The sequence below is a fragment of the Sorex araneus genome, chromosome 1, assembly GCF_027595985.1.
Source record: "Sorex araneus isolate mSorAra2 chromosome 1, mSorAra2.pri, whole genome shotgun sequence".
Classification (NCBI taxonomy): Eukaryota; Metazoa; Chordata; class Mammalia; order Eulipotyphla; family Soricidae; genus Sorex; species Sorex araneus.
In genome coordinates, this window is record NC_073302.1 from 402,511,427 (window position 1) to 402,526,198 (window position 14,772).

Here is a 14,772-nt window from a genome sequence, read left to right on the forward strand (position 1 = left end):
CCAGGGCCCTGTGCCAGCACTCCACCCAGAAAGGAACTCTGGTTGAGGAGATAACGGGATGAGGGACCTGGTGGTCACCACTTGTCTGGCTAACACACCGGGCCTTGAGAGCGGGAAATATAAATCATTAGCTAACATCTGTAATGAGCTCAACGAGGTGTATGTGACGAACTTGATAACCAGGTGTGCACAATATGCATGTAGGCTGCCCTGAAGTTCATGTATAAATATCCTGTGTGAGAGCTAATAAAATGAGAGCTGTTTGACCTCCAGTTCCCTCCCCCCTCGTGGTTCTTTCTTGGTGGCGGCGGGGAGTCCACGGTGCACAGGGGGCCAGGGCAGAGGCTTCTCCCTCTCCCACTCCCTCTCCTATAGGGAGTAAGCCTGGCGGCTTGGGGGATCATACTCCAGTTTCCCGGGGTCAACTGGCCGGGACCCTGACACCTGGGATTGACTCAACAATTGGAAAACTAAAATTTCAATAAGAATCAAAAATATGCAACTATTAGTGATTTAGCTATGTATACAAAACAAATATGTACTAGTATCACCAAAGGACATAGACACGGATGCCCATAATATTTTGTCAATTTTTCTTTGTATATATTCCACTTTATTTATTTTTTTTTATATTCCACTTTTATTAAACTTATTTCCAAAAGTCACTAGGGAAGTGCCTTTGCTCCTTAGGCCCAACTGTCGGCATTAGTTAAAGGAAAAACACTTAATCTAGATTTGGGGGTTTTGATTTTAATTTAATTTAATATTCATTTCTAGGCCACACCTGGCAGTGCTCAGCACTTTCTCCTGACTTTGCACTCAGAAATCACTCCTGGTGGGGCTTGGGGAACTAAACGAGGTGCCAGAGATTTAACCCAGGTCATTCACATGCAAGGCAAGTGTCTTTTCTTCTGTACTGTATTACCAGCCCCTAGATTTGGGGATTCTAACAATTACTTTGGAGTCAGTTACAAGAATGCTAAAAGCAACAAATCCAGAACCACAGGAAGCCTTTGCAATTCTCTCTCATAATTTTTAGTTTTGTTCCGGAGTAAAGCTCACCAGTGATAAAGCCATACTAGAAGTGCTCTTTATTACCCTCAACTAAATGCTAAATAGGAAACACACCTCACTAATTTCTTTGCTTTACAATAACAGAAGCCTGACATAAACTAGCTTAAGTAGAAAAGTACCAATGATGTCTCTTAGTGATAGTCCAGTACAACAATACATCCTCTCTCCTCAAAGGCAGGGACTCTGTATCAAGCACTGGTGTGGTGGCCTTGGGAGTCTCTGGCCTTGCAGGACCCAAGCAGTAACACATCCTCAGGTCCTAGCACTGAACCATCAGCCCACTGGCCAAGAATCTCCAGTGGCCCCTGAACCCCCTGAGCGCCACTTGGAAGACCACCTCTCACCCCAAAATCAGAGGGCTTCTTGCTTATGGCTTCTTCCTTTCCTACTTTTCTTTTGTGTATCTGTGTTGGAGATCAAACCGAGGGCATCACAGATGCAATATTTGTGCATTGCCACTGAGCCATATCCTGGCCCTGTTATGATGTGAGTCTTCCTCATCAGAAAAAAATTTCTTCTATGTTACTGAGCAAGGGAGCTACAGAACAGCCCAGACTTACTCAGAGAAAACAAAATCTTTTTTTTTCATAATGTCGAAAGAATTCTGAATGGCTTTGCTAGCATTGTGCCCTCTCTAAATATATCTCAATCTCTGGAAATGGAACTTAGGGTTGGCTGGGCCTGACCCAAATAACCAGAGGCCTCAGTAGTATACTTATACCAATGTTCTAGTAATAATATCGAACAGTGACGGAGCATGTACTCTATGCTTGTAACTGTTCTAAAGAATCCTATATGTATCAAATTATTATATTCAAGTATATTTATGAAGCAGTTATGAGTGTTTTTCTCATATCATAAATAAGGAAAGTGAGGAAAAAAAGAAAGCATTTGAAGCCTGTCCCAGTCCCAGAAATACCTAATGGCAAAACTAGGGTTAAATTTCAGGTTTACTGATCTCAGACTACCCGTGACTATGCTGTATTTATTCTCATAATGTCAGGAGTGACAAATCCCAGAACCACAAGGGCTGACAGTGGAGTGGGTCGCTGAAAGAAAGTATGACAGGTAATGAAAACTTACTCCCCACACACAAGACTTCTTATTAAACTGCATAATCTTGCATAAACTTGCAGTTTATTTTATGCCCATCACGGGCGGGGGCACAAGAAAGTGGGGTGCAATAATTATAGGAAGCTTTGCCCTCCATTGTGTCCATATTACTCAAAAGTATGTATTCCTAAACTGTCTTTAGTGCAAGAGTAAGATGCATGGGATACTTACGAGTATGTTAAAATTGAGCAGTCTACAACAACATAGGCAGATGCAAGTCTTATCATCACAAGACTTAACTTGTGTTAGCCTTGGCTTCGGCCCTCTCCCTCCCACCTACAGCTTTTTACTGGATTGAGAGACGGTTCCATCAGTACTGCTGTGCTTTAAACAAACCTTGCAAGTTGGCTTGCAAACAACCCTGACAAAGAGTGTGAGAATTCCAGGCTCTCAGCTTGCAGTGAACAAAGAGACAAAAGGGCATCCATATGCTGCTGGTGAATTCATTGCCGCTGTTACTTTTTAAGCTGTTCAATGAACAGAATTATATCATGTGATGATTATGATTACAGTGAAAGCTTATAAAATAGTTTTGGGACTAAAAAAAACAATGCTATGATCATGTGGTCGTGATGATTATGTGGTGAAATATGGTATTAGTTTCACTTACTTAACTAGACATTAATTCCAAATATTCAATAAACAGCTGATAAAAGTGAGCTCACACACCATTCCCTAGAGCAGGGACTAAGTCAGACCTATTCAATGCCAGCCAAATGTTTCTAAGATCACAGAACCGCAGCACAGGGGGAACACTTGCTTTACATGAGGAAACCATTCTGCCATCAAAAAGTCTTCCCAAATTGTACTGAAACATGGCTTTAAAAGTCGTTTTATCATATAAGTTTAGATTTTATAGATTTGAGAAAATAGTAAATAAATAAAGAGAAACAAATGAATTAAATTTCTTCAATTGATCCCTCCAAAATCACTTGGGAAAATGACTGTAGATTCTTTTTCTTCTGAAAAGAGGTGACACTCAAGAAAGGAACTAACAAAAAAAGAAGTTGCACTCAAGTTCTCAACAGAAACGATAATTTTAAAAGGCAGCCACTTGGAATAAGATTGGTATCGTTCAGCAAATATTTATTGACTATCAAGCTTATTAAGTGGATATCAGGTGCCCTCATAAAAGAAGCAAGAAATACAAATATAAAGATACTGAGGCCAGAGAGATAGTACAGTGTGAAAGATCCTGCATTGCAAGAGTCCAGTCTGGACTCTTGTACCACATATGGTCCCTTGAACACCACCAGGAAGATCACTGAGCACAGAGCCAGGAGTAAGCCCTGAGCACAGCCAGTATGGCCTAACCCTTCCTTCTAAATATATATATATATATAATGTTTTATATTTATATATAGGAGTATATATAGCTTACTACATATATACCACATAACACATATATCATCATATATATACATATATGTGTACTATGTTGATGTCAAATTGGCTTTAAATATTTAAGGTTAATTCTAAAAGTCTCTACCAAAACATTTTACAGATAAATTCAGAGATACAGCTATAGGAATTTTCCTCTTAGAAGAAGTTACTAATGATCCCAAACATCGATATGCCATAACATGGTTAAATACTTATTAGTATTTCCTACAATGAAATCTTATATATCAATTAGAAATTAGTTAAAGGAAACTCATGTGAGACATGTTGATTTTATGGGCCACACCTGGTGGTGACCAGGGCTTACTCCCAGCTTTGTACTGAGGACCACTTGGGGGAGAACATATGTGGTGCCAGGGTCAGAGACTGGGTCAGCCATGTGAGAGCAAGAGCCTACCTGACTATCACTCCAACCCCGAGACATATTGACTTTATAGTATATTAAATTAAAGATGTGTGGATATTTAATCCATTTTACTTTAAGGGAAGTACAAGAGAATAAAAAAACAGTAAGTTTATTTTTATTATTGCTGAATGATGAATTTTTAAATAATTTTTCTTTCCTATTTGGGGCAGGGAGGAGTTTGGGCCATGCCTGATGGTACTCAGTGCTTACTCCTGGCTCTGATCCCGAGGCTTACTCTTGGCGATGCTTGGGAAACTACCTGGGGTGCCCAGGATCAAAACCCGGGTCAGCTGTGTGCAAGCCAAACCCTTACCTGCTGAATGAACTATCATTATTCCAGCCCCAACATTTTTCTTTCTTATTATTGCAGTTTTCTGAATTTCATATTTAACAGGAAAAATAAAGTCAAGACTTTATATTTATTTTTTGCTAGTTTGGGGGCCACACCTGAGAGTGCTCAAGGTTTCCTTCTGGTTCTGTACTCAAGGCTCACTCCTGGTGGGGCTCAGGGAACTGTGGAGTCAGGGATCAAACTCAGGTAGGCCCCCATGCAAGGCAAGTTCCCTACCTGTGGTACTATTTCTCCAGCCTGGATGTTTTATTTTATTTTTTTAAATCTTCCTTTATTTTCCCCTTTGCTGTTGTGATTGTTGCAATGACCGGAATCACACACTTTGCAATAGCATCAAGGACCTCCAGCCCTCAGAGTCCCAGGATTGCCGAGGTGCATGGGGTTGGTGGTGTGGCTCAGATTTTTGACCTCACATATTCAAGTCAGGTGCTTTGCCACTGACCCACCACAAGAACCCCAGTAAAGACTCCTTTGGAATAAAAAAAAAGAAAACAAAGTGGCAATGCTATGAGAGGTCAGCAAGGGTGTGCAAAGAACCGAAAAAGAACTTACAGAACCAGCCCTGTCCTGGTTTAGGGACAAGTAGGATCTGAGGCAGTTTTTGAGAAGAGAAATTAAGGCATCACCTCAACATAATTCAAGATGAAGACACTCAGGTGCTCCTGCAAGTGTGGATATTCTTTTCTTTTTCTTTCTTTCTTGTTTTCTTTCTTGCTTTCCTTTCTTTCTTTCTTTCTTTCTTTCTTTCTTTCTTTCTTTCTTTCTTTCTTTCTTTCTTTCTTTCTTTCTTTCTTTCTTTCTTTCTTTTTTTCTTCCTTCCTTCCTCCTTCCTTTCTTTCTCTCTTCCTTTCTTTCTCTCTTCCTTCCTTCCTCCCTTTCTTCCTTTCTTTCTTTCTTCCTTTCTTTCTTTCTTTCTTTCTTTCTTTCTTTCTTTCTTTCTTTCTTTCTTTCTTTCTTTCTTTCTTTCTTTCTTTCTTTCTTTCTTTCTTCCTTCCTTCCTTCCTTTCTTTCTTTCTTTCTTTCTTTCTTTCTTTCTTTCTTTCTTTCTTTCTTTCTTTCTTTCTTTCTTTCTGCCCTTATGTCTTTATGTCTTTCTTTCTTTCTTTCTCTATTTGGGTCACATCCGGTGATGCACAGGGGTTACTCTTGACTCATGCACTCAGGAATTACTCCTACTGGTGCTTGGGGGACCATATGGGATGCTGGGAATCAAACCTGGGTCAGCCACGTGCAAGGCAAATGCCCTACCCGCTGTGCTATCACTCCAGCCCCAAATGTGGATATTCTTTAGAAAATCAGTCAGTCACATTTCCTGGTGAAACTTCAGTGGTTATTCAACACCAAAATAACACAGATTGTTTTCTCCACAAGAAGAAAACTGCCGACTTGATCAAAAAATGGGGTGATGAAATGAACAGAAACATCCCCAAAGAAGAAATCTGAATGACTGAGAGGCACATGAGAAAATGTTCAACATCACTAATCATCAGGGAGATGTAGATCAAAACAACAATGAGATATCATCTCACACCACAGAGACTGGCCCACACCCTAAAAAAACAAAAGCAACCGGTGTTGGCATGGATGTGGGGAGAAAGGGACTCTCCTTCACTGCTGGTGGGAATGCCGACTGGTTCAGCCCTTTTGGAAAACAATATGGACAATTCTCAAAAAAATAGCAATTGAGCTCCCATTTGACCCAGCAATACCACTCCTGGGAATATATCCCGGAGAGGCAAAAAGGTATAGTAGAGATGACATCTGCATTTCTATGTTCATTGCAGCACTGTTTACAATAGCCACAATCTGGGAAAAACCAGAATCCCCAAAAACAGATGACTGGTTAAAGAAACTGGTACATCTGAATCTTCTTTGAAACAATTTGTATACTGCCATATAATAGTCCAAAGCCTGGAAATGGAAAGTACTCTCTCCCCCCCAACCCAAGGAAGTAGACAGAGCCTGAGAAGCAGGAACATGCAAGTTTCACCAATTCTTTCTAAGATGTTTACAGTAGCCATTAATTAGATCTCTATAGTTCATAGTGAGCCTCCTTTGTCCCAATGGGCCCAATGGGCTCAGTGTCAAACAGGCATAGTTACTAGTGCTTGGTGCCTGGAGCTGCTGACTTACTAAATGAACAAATGCAAGAGGCACAGATGAAAGAAACAAACAGAAAGGAAGTGAAAGTCCATCTTCATGGTGGTCTGCAAATTTGCAAACTCACAGACAAGTAGACAATTAATATGTTCCTTAGCAATCTAGACCATACTTAATACCCACTGAAGCCAGCGGGCAATGTTATCTATTACTAGGAAGTGCCAGTGTAGGGTGAAGTACATATGAAGATATTTCTGAGTGGAGGAGAGGTCAGTAATATAAGAACACTGCGCACACATGTCATTTCATGGGGGTGAGGCTGACCTAACCCTGTTCCATGGTCCCAGTTTTGCTTGTTCCTCCATTTTTTTGAGAGAGAAACTACAAATTCACTTCTGTTTGTGTGTGTGTTTGTGTGTAAAAATTTCTAAATTGTAAGTGTTGACTCAAACTTTCAAGACAAATCTGTATTTTGCATGCATATCTTGTAAAAGGTTCATTAATTTGAAAGATCTGATTTCTACTTTATGGTCCTAATAATACTTATTATTATGACACTGTGTGTGTTGTGCGATGCTGTTACAATAATTATCTGAAGAACCTAAGAACAGTCAGTTGCACTGTGAGAGGGATTTTTGAGCACTTCGAAGAGCTAAACGCCCTTCAGGGAAAAGACTGACCCTGGGATGTGTCTGCACATGGAGGTGTCCCTGAATTTGCAAATATTTTTTTTAGATGAAGTCATCTGCCTCTTCTAAGAGACACCCAACATGAAGTGAGGTTCCTATCTTCCCACAAATATTGGAAGATATTAGGACTATTTCCCTTAAGAATTGTATTTCAAAGGATGACACTCAGTTCCTGGAAGAAAACATTCCTGGGTCATAAAACTGGCTAGAAAGTTTTAAAAAGAGATTTACATCCTAAAGGGAGAAGGGGGGCTGGGGGGAGGGAAATGCACAATTGCAAATTTTCTAACACAAATTGTCTAAGCAAAGAGAGGTCAGGAAAAAACCTGTCAAAACTTGAAGGAAATAGTGAGGCTATCTGAAACATAGAGACAGTAAATATTGATATTCACATCAGCAAACCATAAACAAATGCCAATTCTAGATGTTTCGGCTCTAGCTTAGTCTTCCCCCTACTTTCCCCTAGATCCTCTGCACTGCCTACCACTCAGCCTGAAGGTCACAGTTACAAGCGAAGCAGGCTAAGTGAGAACTGTTTTCACTCAAGAAGTGGGAGCAGGGACTGGAGCGATAGCACAGCGGGTAGGGTGTTTGCTTTGTACGCAGCCGACCCGGGTTTGATTCCCAGCATCCCATATGGTCCCCTGAGCACTGCCAGGAGTAATTCCTGAGTGCAGAGCCAGGAGTAACCCCTGTGCAATGCCGGGTGTGACCCAAAAAGTAAAAATAAGAAGTGGGAGCAACAAACCTGTGTTGCCTCTCTATTTCTTCCACAGAAAAACTACCTGTGGGTGGCTACCAACAGGGGCTTCCAATATTTCCAGTTTTGGTCTTTTCATTACTCAGTCTTTTCATTGCAATTTTGCACAATAAATGCACATGAGACTTCACAAAAATGCATACTTGTGCCAGGAGTGAATATAATTGATCTGTGTAAACACTCTATGCGGTGCCTGAAATAGAAAACAACTCAATAAATGGTTAACTACCAATATTTCAGACAGTTTCATCTGTGCTATTATATTACTTTCCTAGCTGGATGAACATGCTTCCATTATTCTCATAGCATGGTGAACACTAATAACAATAAAATACATGGAGCGTGGAAGAAAGAGGATAAGAGAATCCTTCAAACTACAAAAATAGAACTGAAGAAACTATCAATGCGGCAGTAACTATTTCCAGAGTGCTATGTCCCACCCTCAACAACTCTTCTCTCTTTTCTGCCCAATTTTCCTTCATTTTGTCTGCTCAAACTTAAATATTTCCCCATGTAGATCTCAAATATTCATATTATTTAGCCAGTGGTACTTTCCCCCTCCCCACCACAATCTTTGTATTTTCTCTGATGTTTCTCACTTGCAGCATTTGATCCAATAATATTTCCTCTGAAAGCCCATACTGGGAACAAAGTTGAAGTTTTTTAGTTTGGGGTTTGGGGTTTTTTGGGTGTTTTTTTTTTTTGGTGGAAACTGTAAACTCCGACCCTCAAAGGTTTTTCTTTGTTTGTATCTTGGTAGCAGTTCTAAAGTTTTCAAGAGTTGGAATCTGGTATTATAATTGTGCTGGAGTATCTGCACAGAGTGGTCTGTTTCATCATCCAATGAACTCTGCCTGTTGGTGGATGTGACACTCCGGTGGAAGAAAGCCAAGAGCCTATAGTAGCGATCCTGGGGAAATTTTAAGCAGCTGTGGTCTTGTAACTTAAAACCTCTGAAAAGTGTGCTGCGGTCTTTTCCCAGCGCTAGTATAACATGAGGGCTGGACGGAGCTGGTTCTCCCGAGGACTTCCTCGTCTGCGGCAGGAAAGAGAAGACTAAGACAAACCTGGGTGCAGCCGGAAAGGTCCAGATAAATGAGCTTGTGGCATCCGTTCCCTAAATTCAGGTACCGTAAGCCTTTGTCTGTGAACTTTCTGCAATAAGCCAAACTAAGATTCTGTAAATTGTGGAAGTGCCTGAAAAGACAGGGAGAGAAAAGAGGAAGGAAAGTCATTGGGCTTGAGCTGCTGTCTCACATCTTTTTAAGCCACTGTGACAAAGAGAAGTGAGGCTGTAACTTAATCTTTTCTCCTTCCAGATGTTTAACACTTGAACTTGATGGTTAACTTTCTTCCTGCTAAATAAAGGCGATTGCACTAATGTATCAGATAATGCATAGTTCCATTTCAAAGATGAAAAGAACAAAAACGGTGCCTCCAGTTTTAAGAAAGTTGATTGGGGTAAAGCTTTAGAGCAGGGGAGATTTGTGTATTCATATTGTTTGGAAGTTAATTTGTTTCAAACCAAAGTTTACAGAGCTGGCAGAAGTGTGTGTGTGTGTGTGTGTCTGTGTGTGTGTGAGTGTGTGTGTGTGTGTGTGTGTGCGAGAGCGTGTAGGTTTTTATCTCAAAGCCCCAAATAATGTACAAAATCTCTAGCAGAACAAAACTTTTGGCAACATTTAAAGAGCAACTAATGCTACCTGAGACTGAGGAGGTGAGGTAGAAAAGAGATGAAGTAGAACAAAGCCTCTTAAAATGGTCACTATAGTAAGTGGTTTGAAAAACTAGATGTAAGTATTGTATGATTTGGTAAGTCATTGTTTCATTATTACATAGAGCACACACACACACACACACACACACACATACACACACACACACACACACACACACACACCCTAGTTGCTAAATTAAAATTGGTTTCAGAACCATCTGCAAATAGGTGGGCAACACATGAGAGGAATAATAACAACAGAGAATAACAAAGAAAATAAAAGCTATCCATTTCCCTGGACCTAAGCCAGATTAAATATAGCATTTCTACAATACCAAAATGAGAGAGAGTTTCCAGGAAAAAAAAGGGGGGGGGTTTCTGCTTGAGCCTGTAATGACACCCCCCACCCTACCCCCAATCCCATTCTCCAAGTTGAGGACTATGCACACAGCTGTCTGCGTCAAGCCGTCCTGAGCTGGGCATTTTCAAAAGTGCAAGAACTCCCACTACTGCCTACTCTTGGACTGTGGGTCAACAACACTTTAATAGCAAATTTTAAAAGCAAAAAAAAAGAAAAAGACTAGTAAGGACAGGACTCTCTGTCTCTCAAAAGTCCACAAATAAAGAAAATTTAACTTTACAAAGGGGAAATACGATATGTAAGCTTTGATCATCAATCAGATTTATGCCTGAAATTTGAAAAGCCTAACTTTTCTGTGGAGTGTGATTCCCATACTATAGTAAGGAATTTGATGCGAAACACACGCTCCCCAGTAGCACCCTCGTCAGTGAGATTGCCAGAGCAGAGAAGGCGGCCTCCTGGGTCCCCCAAGAGAAAGAGAGGGCGGGGCCATGAAGCAGGACGATGCACTAAGACTAGTTGCCTCTTGGGGCCCTTGAGTTAAGAAAGAACTCTGTCAAAGTTCGGGAAATACTTGATCTTCCTCTCCCTGGGGTGTGTCCCTGTGATTTAATTTTCATGGGGCTCTGGATTGCCGCTGCACGGGAGGCTGTCATTCTCCTGTCCCCTTCAACTCTCTAATTTGGGGAAAAAGTTGTGAAGCGGGAAGTGGAAAATATATGAGCTTCGGAGCTGGGCCAAATTTGATTACAACCCTCGCCTGCTGCTGAAAAACATGTTTCTGGAGATTATTAGGGGATTATAACACCTTTTTTTTTCAGTGATTTTCAGTCATTTCCAATTATGGGGTTTCTAGCTTTCCAGAACCTCAGTTTTCTCATGTGTTATATGAATGTAATACTTTCTACTCTTTTCTCAACTCTGAAAGATATGATAATATATTTATTATATAATTATAATATAAAACATATCACAATTATGTAATATCGTATAACATAATATTATATAGCTATAATAATAGTAAGATTATCATAGCTACATAATAATCTTACTGTCTATATAATAAACAATTTTTATTAATATATAATATAATAAACTATATAATAAAGCAAGCTCCCGGAAGCGCACGGCTGCAATATCTTATAGCCTACTTCTCCCTCTGGGAGAACCTGGCAAAGTACTGGGAGTTTCCTGCCCACATGGGAGAGACTGGCAAGGTCCCCATGGTGTATTAATATGCCAAAACCAGTAACAAGCTGGGTTTCATTACTCTGTCCCTGAAAGTGCCTCCAGTATGGCATTGTTGGAAGGACGAATAGAGAGAGACTTCTAAAATCTCAGGGCTTGGAAGAATGGAGATGTTACTGAGACCGCTTGAGAAATTCGACGATCAATGGGATGATGATGATGATGATGATGATGATGATGATGATGATGATGATGATGATGATGAATAATAGTAAGATGTTGAAGGTGATAAAAAAAGAAATAAAACTAGGTTATGGCCCTAAGCGATAGAACAGCAGGTAGGACACTTGCCTTTCATGTGGCTGACTTGATCCCTGGCAGCACATACGGTGCCCACCAGGAGTGATCTCTGAGTGCAGAGTCAATAGTAAGCCTGAGCACTGTTGGATGTGGCCCCCCTAAAAAAAAACAAACCTGAATTCTTTACATGCCTTGGGAAGGGTAATTTTGATTATTATGATCAGGAAGAATATCACTGTCACTATCATCCTGTTGCTCATCGATTTTTTCAAGTGGGCACCAGTAACGTCTCTCATTGTGAGATTTATTGTTACTGAATATGGTAGAATTTATAAAAATAGTCATATTTTTACTACTACTATCTCAAATATTAATGATGTTAATTATTTTTATGAAATTCATACAGTATTCATTCATTTAATGAATACTCTTAACCAGTGAGTACATACAACTGATTCCAAGAGATTGCAATATACCCTTATTTGGATAGTGATGTCAATGTTATTTCAACTCCATAAGACGATTAGCCTCTGATGTACTCCTCTTAAGTGTTTCACAAGCATTTGAAGGATATTCTTAACTCATTCTGAAGTTTAATGAATTGTTTCATTTTCTTAACTATACTAATTAAACTCTTAACTTGTAAGATCATGCATATTCAACTCTATTCAAGTGTGATACAAACCTACTGTTCAATTTCTTTTAGTCAATGTCATCAGTCAACAAATGCAAAGTGCTAGAGCACATGCTTTGAATGCAATAACCTGGGATTAGATCCCTGGTACCACGAGGTCCCCTAAGCACTGCTTGGAACAACCACTAAGCACCTGTGCCAGAAGTAGTCCTGGAGCAATGTCAGATCTGACCACTAAGCCAAAACAAAAGCCACATGGAAACTGAGCTATGTGTTCTTAACATTTGTGTATCACAGATTTCTATGGCTCTATGAACCCTTTGTCAACACTTTTTCATGTGTGCTATGGGGTCAGGGGGTTAGTTTTAATTTATTTTAATGATGACAAAAGCCACAATTGTTAATAAAATTATAGAGTTGAAATCAATTAGAAAACAAAGGTCCAATATTAAAATCAATTGTATAAAAATCAATTTTATGTGAAAATTGTTATATTTGATCATAGGGTTGTTAAAAAATCATTAAGCTCTTTATTGTTACTTAATCCATCTATTACTGTTTTTGATGCATAAAACAGGACATTAAGATTACAAAAGTAGGGGCTGGAGGGATAGCACAGCAGATAGGGCATTTGCCTTGCACGCAGCCAACCGGGGTTTGATTCCCAGCATCCCATATGGTCCCCTAAGCACCACCAGGAGTAATTCCTGAGTGCATGAGCCAGCAGTAACCCCTGTGCATCGCCAGGTGTGACCCAAAAAGAAAAAAAGTTACAGAAGTAGTGAATTATACTGAAAGATATAGTTATCAATTTTTTTATAATTCAACTGAGTGGAATAATATTATATTTTTTATTGACATATTGAATGACAAGATCTAGTGGAAGATATAGTAACCAAAAGTATTCTGCAGCAGCATTAGGGTCAATGATAATTTCAAAATACTGTAACAACTATAATAACAATATTTGTGATAAGAAAAAAATGTGTGATTTATAAAGATAAAAGAGTTCAAGAAACTGCTAATATTACTCTGTTTCAATTAGTGAAAATAGAAATTTTTCCTCCCTCCCATCCAAAGTCAAGGAGTCCCTCAATTTCATGGTTGGCCTCTTGACAGGTCCACTGATTCCAGTTTAAGATTTGGGTTGTAGACGAGAATGTTCATTAGTTGAAATGACTCCAAATTGAAATTTTCTGGGTAACTGACTCAAAGTGGAATCTGATGGAAACAATCGGTTTTAAAACAAATTCCAGGAAATTGAGTGACCTTCTAGACTTTTCTGGGAATTTACAATGCTGCCTGCTTAAAGCTACTGAGATAGGGAAGTGTTTCTTGACAGGATAATAGTACTTTTCAACTTTCATGCAGTATTGCTTTGTTATTCTAAATGTTGGCAAAGAAACATTTGATCTGGAGAGATAAAACAATGGGTAAGACATTTGCCTTGAACACCGTTGACCTGGATTCAATCCCTAGCACCACATATGGCCCCCGAGTTGTTCCAGGATTGATCCCTGAGCACAGAGCCAGGAGTAAGCTCTGAACACTGCTGGATATGGCCCCAAAACCAAAAAACAAAAAGAATTCCTTGTACAAGTAACATCTGATTTATTATTCTCCTAATGCAGAGATAATTTGATAATTTTAATCCTACTCTGATGCTTGCAGTTTGTGCTTGTCTTTCACTATTTCATAATTTTAATGGAGAATTTCTTTATGATTTTATTTATTTTTCTACTGCTACTTCAAGAGCTCAGATGTCTTCTAGAAATAAGGGAGATTAATTTTTTTTTCTTCTCTTGGCTTTATTTCATTAAAAAGTGGAATCCTGTGTTAAATCTCCATACCTTGAGGAAAGTACTGGAAGGAACATACAATTACATAGTTAAATAAAATTTTATCTGAAAAATCACCGAAACAAGTCCCAGTCTGTAAAAAGACAATTTACACGTAGACTCTTAAACTGACAGTTGGAATCTTTTATTTCAAAGAGGCAGTTTAATATAACAGAATTTCTATAGAAAATGTGGATGTACTGGTGTGGCTTCCTATTTATATAATTGGCCTCAAGGATGCCTGGTCAAAGGAACAACTTATTTGTCTCCCCTCACTAAAGGCCACAGATGAGAATCTAAAACATGAGAGAGCCTGCCAGTCAGAATTTCCAAAGTCAGTTGAGGGGCCAATTGATGTATTTTAAAAAATAATTAGTGGAGCTGGAGAGAAAGCAAAGGGTTAAGGCACCTGCCCTGTATGCAGCTGACCCCAGTTCAGTCTCTGGCACCATATTGTCTCCTGAGCACAAAGCTGAGAGTAGCATTCCTGAGCACCACCAACAATAATGATTAAATAGCATGACTTTGTGTAAGGTTACATTAAGGAGCAAAGGTCATAAACACTCTGTGCAAATATACAAGCTCTCTAAGTTACGTTGGTTAGAGAATATTGACCTGGGTTTAATGTGTGGCTGACCAATACCATCAAGAGTGAGCCCTGGTCACAGAATCAGGAGTAAACCTTAAGCGTAGCCAAGTGAGCCAAGAGTGGCCAACCCCCCCCCCAAATTAAATGAAATGATAAAAGCACAACCACTCCAGAATATGTTCCAAAGTCAGTTGATCAATACCTAGCAGCAAATATTGCTACTGAAATTCAGTAAAAGGAGAAATCACTG

At 39.5% G+C, this 14,772-nt stretch overlaps 2 protein-coding genes across 2 annotated transcripts in view; one reads left to right on the top strand and one right to left on the bottom strand.

Moving 5' to 3' along the window:
* The window catches only part of FBXL13 (F-box and leucine rich repeat protein 13), a 223,426-nt gene that overhangs the window by 94,927 nt on the left and 113,727 nt on the right, over positions 1-14,772 (bottom strand). Inside the window, exon 12 of the mRNA XM_004602271.2 lies at positions 8,963-9,092. Within this exon, the coding sequence (XP_004602328.1) occupies positions 8,963-9,092 (130 nt within the window). The remainder of the gene's footprint in view (positions 1-8,962; positions 9,093-14,772) is intronic.
* The window catches only part of LRRC17 (leucine rich repeat containing 17), a 38,185-nt gene continuing 32,364 nt past the window's right edge, over positions 8,952-14,772 (top strand). Inside the window, exon 1 of the mRNA XM_004602129.2 lies at positions 8,952-9,022. The gene's annotated coding sequence lies outside the window, so the exon portion shown is untranslated. The remainder of the gene's footprint in view (positions 9,023-14,772) is intronic.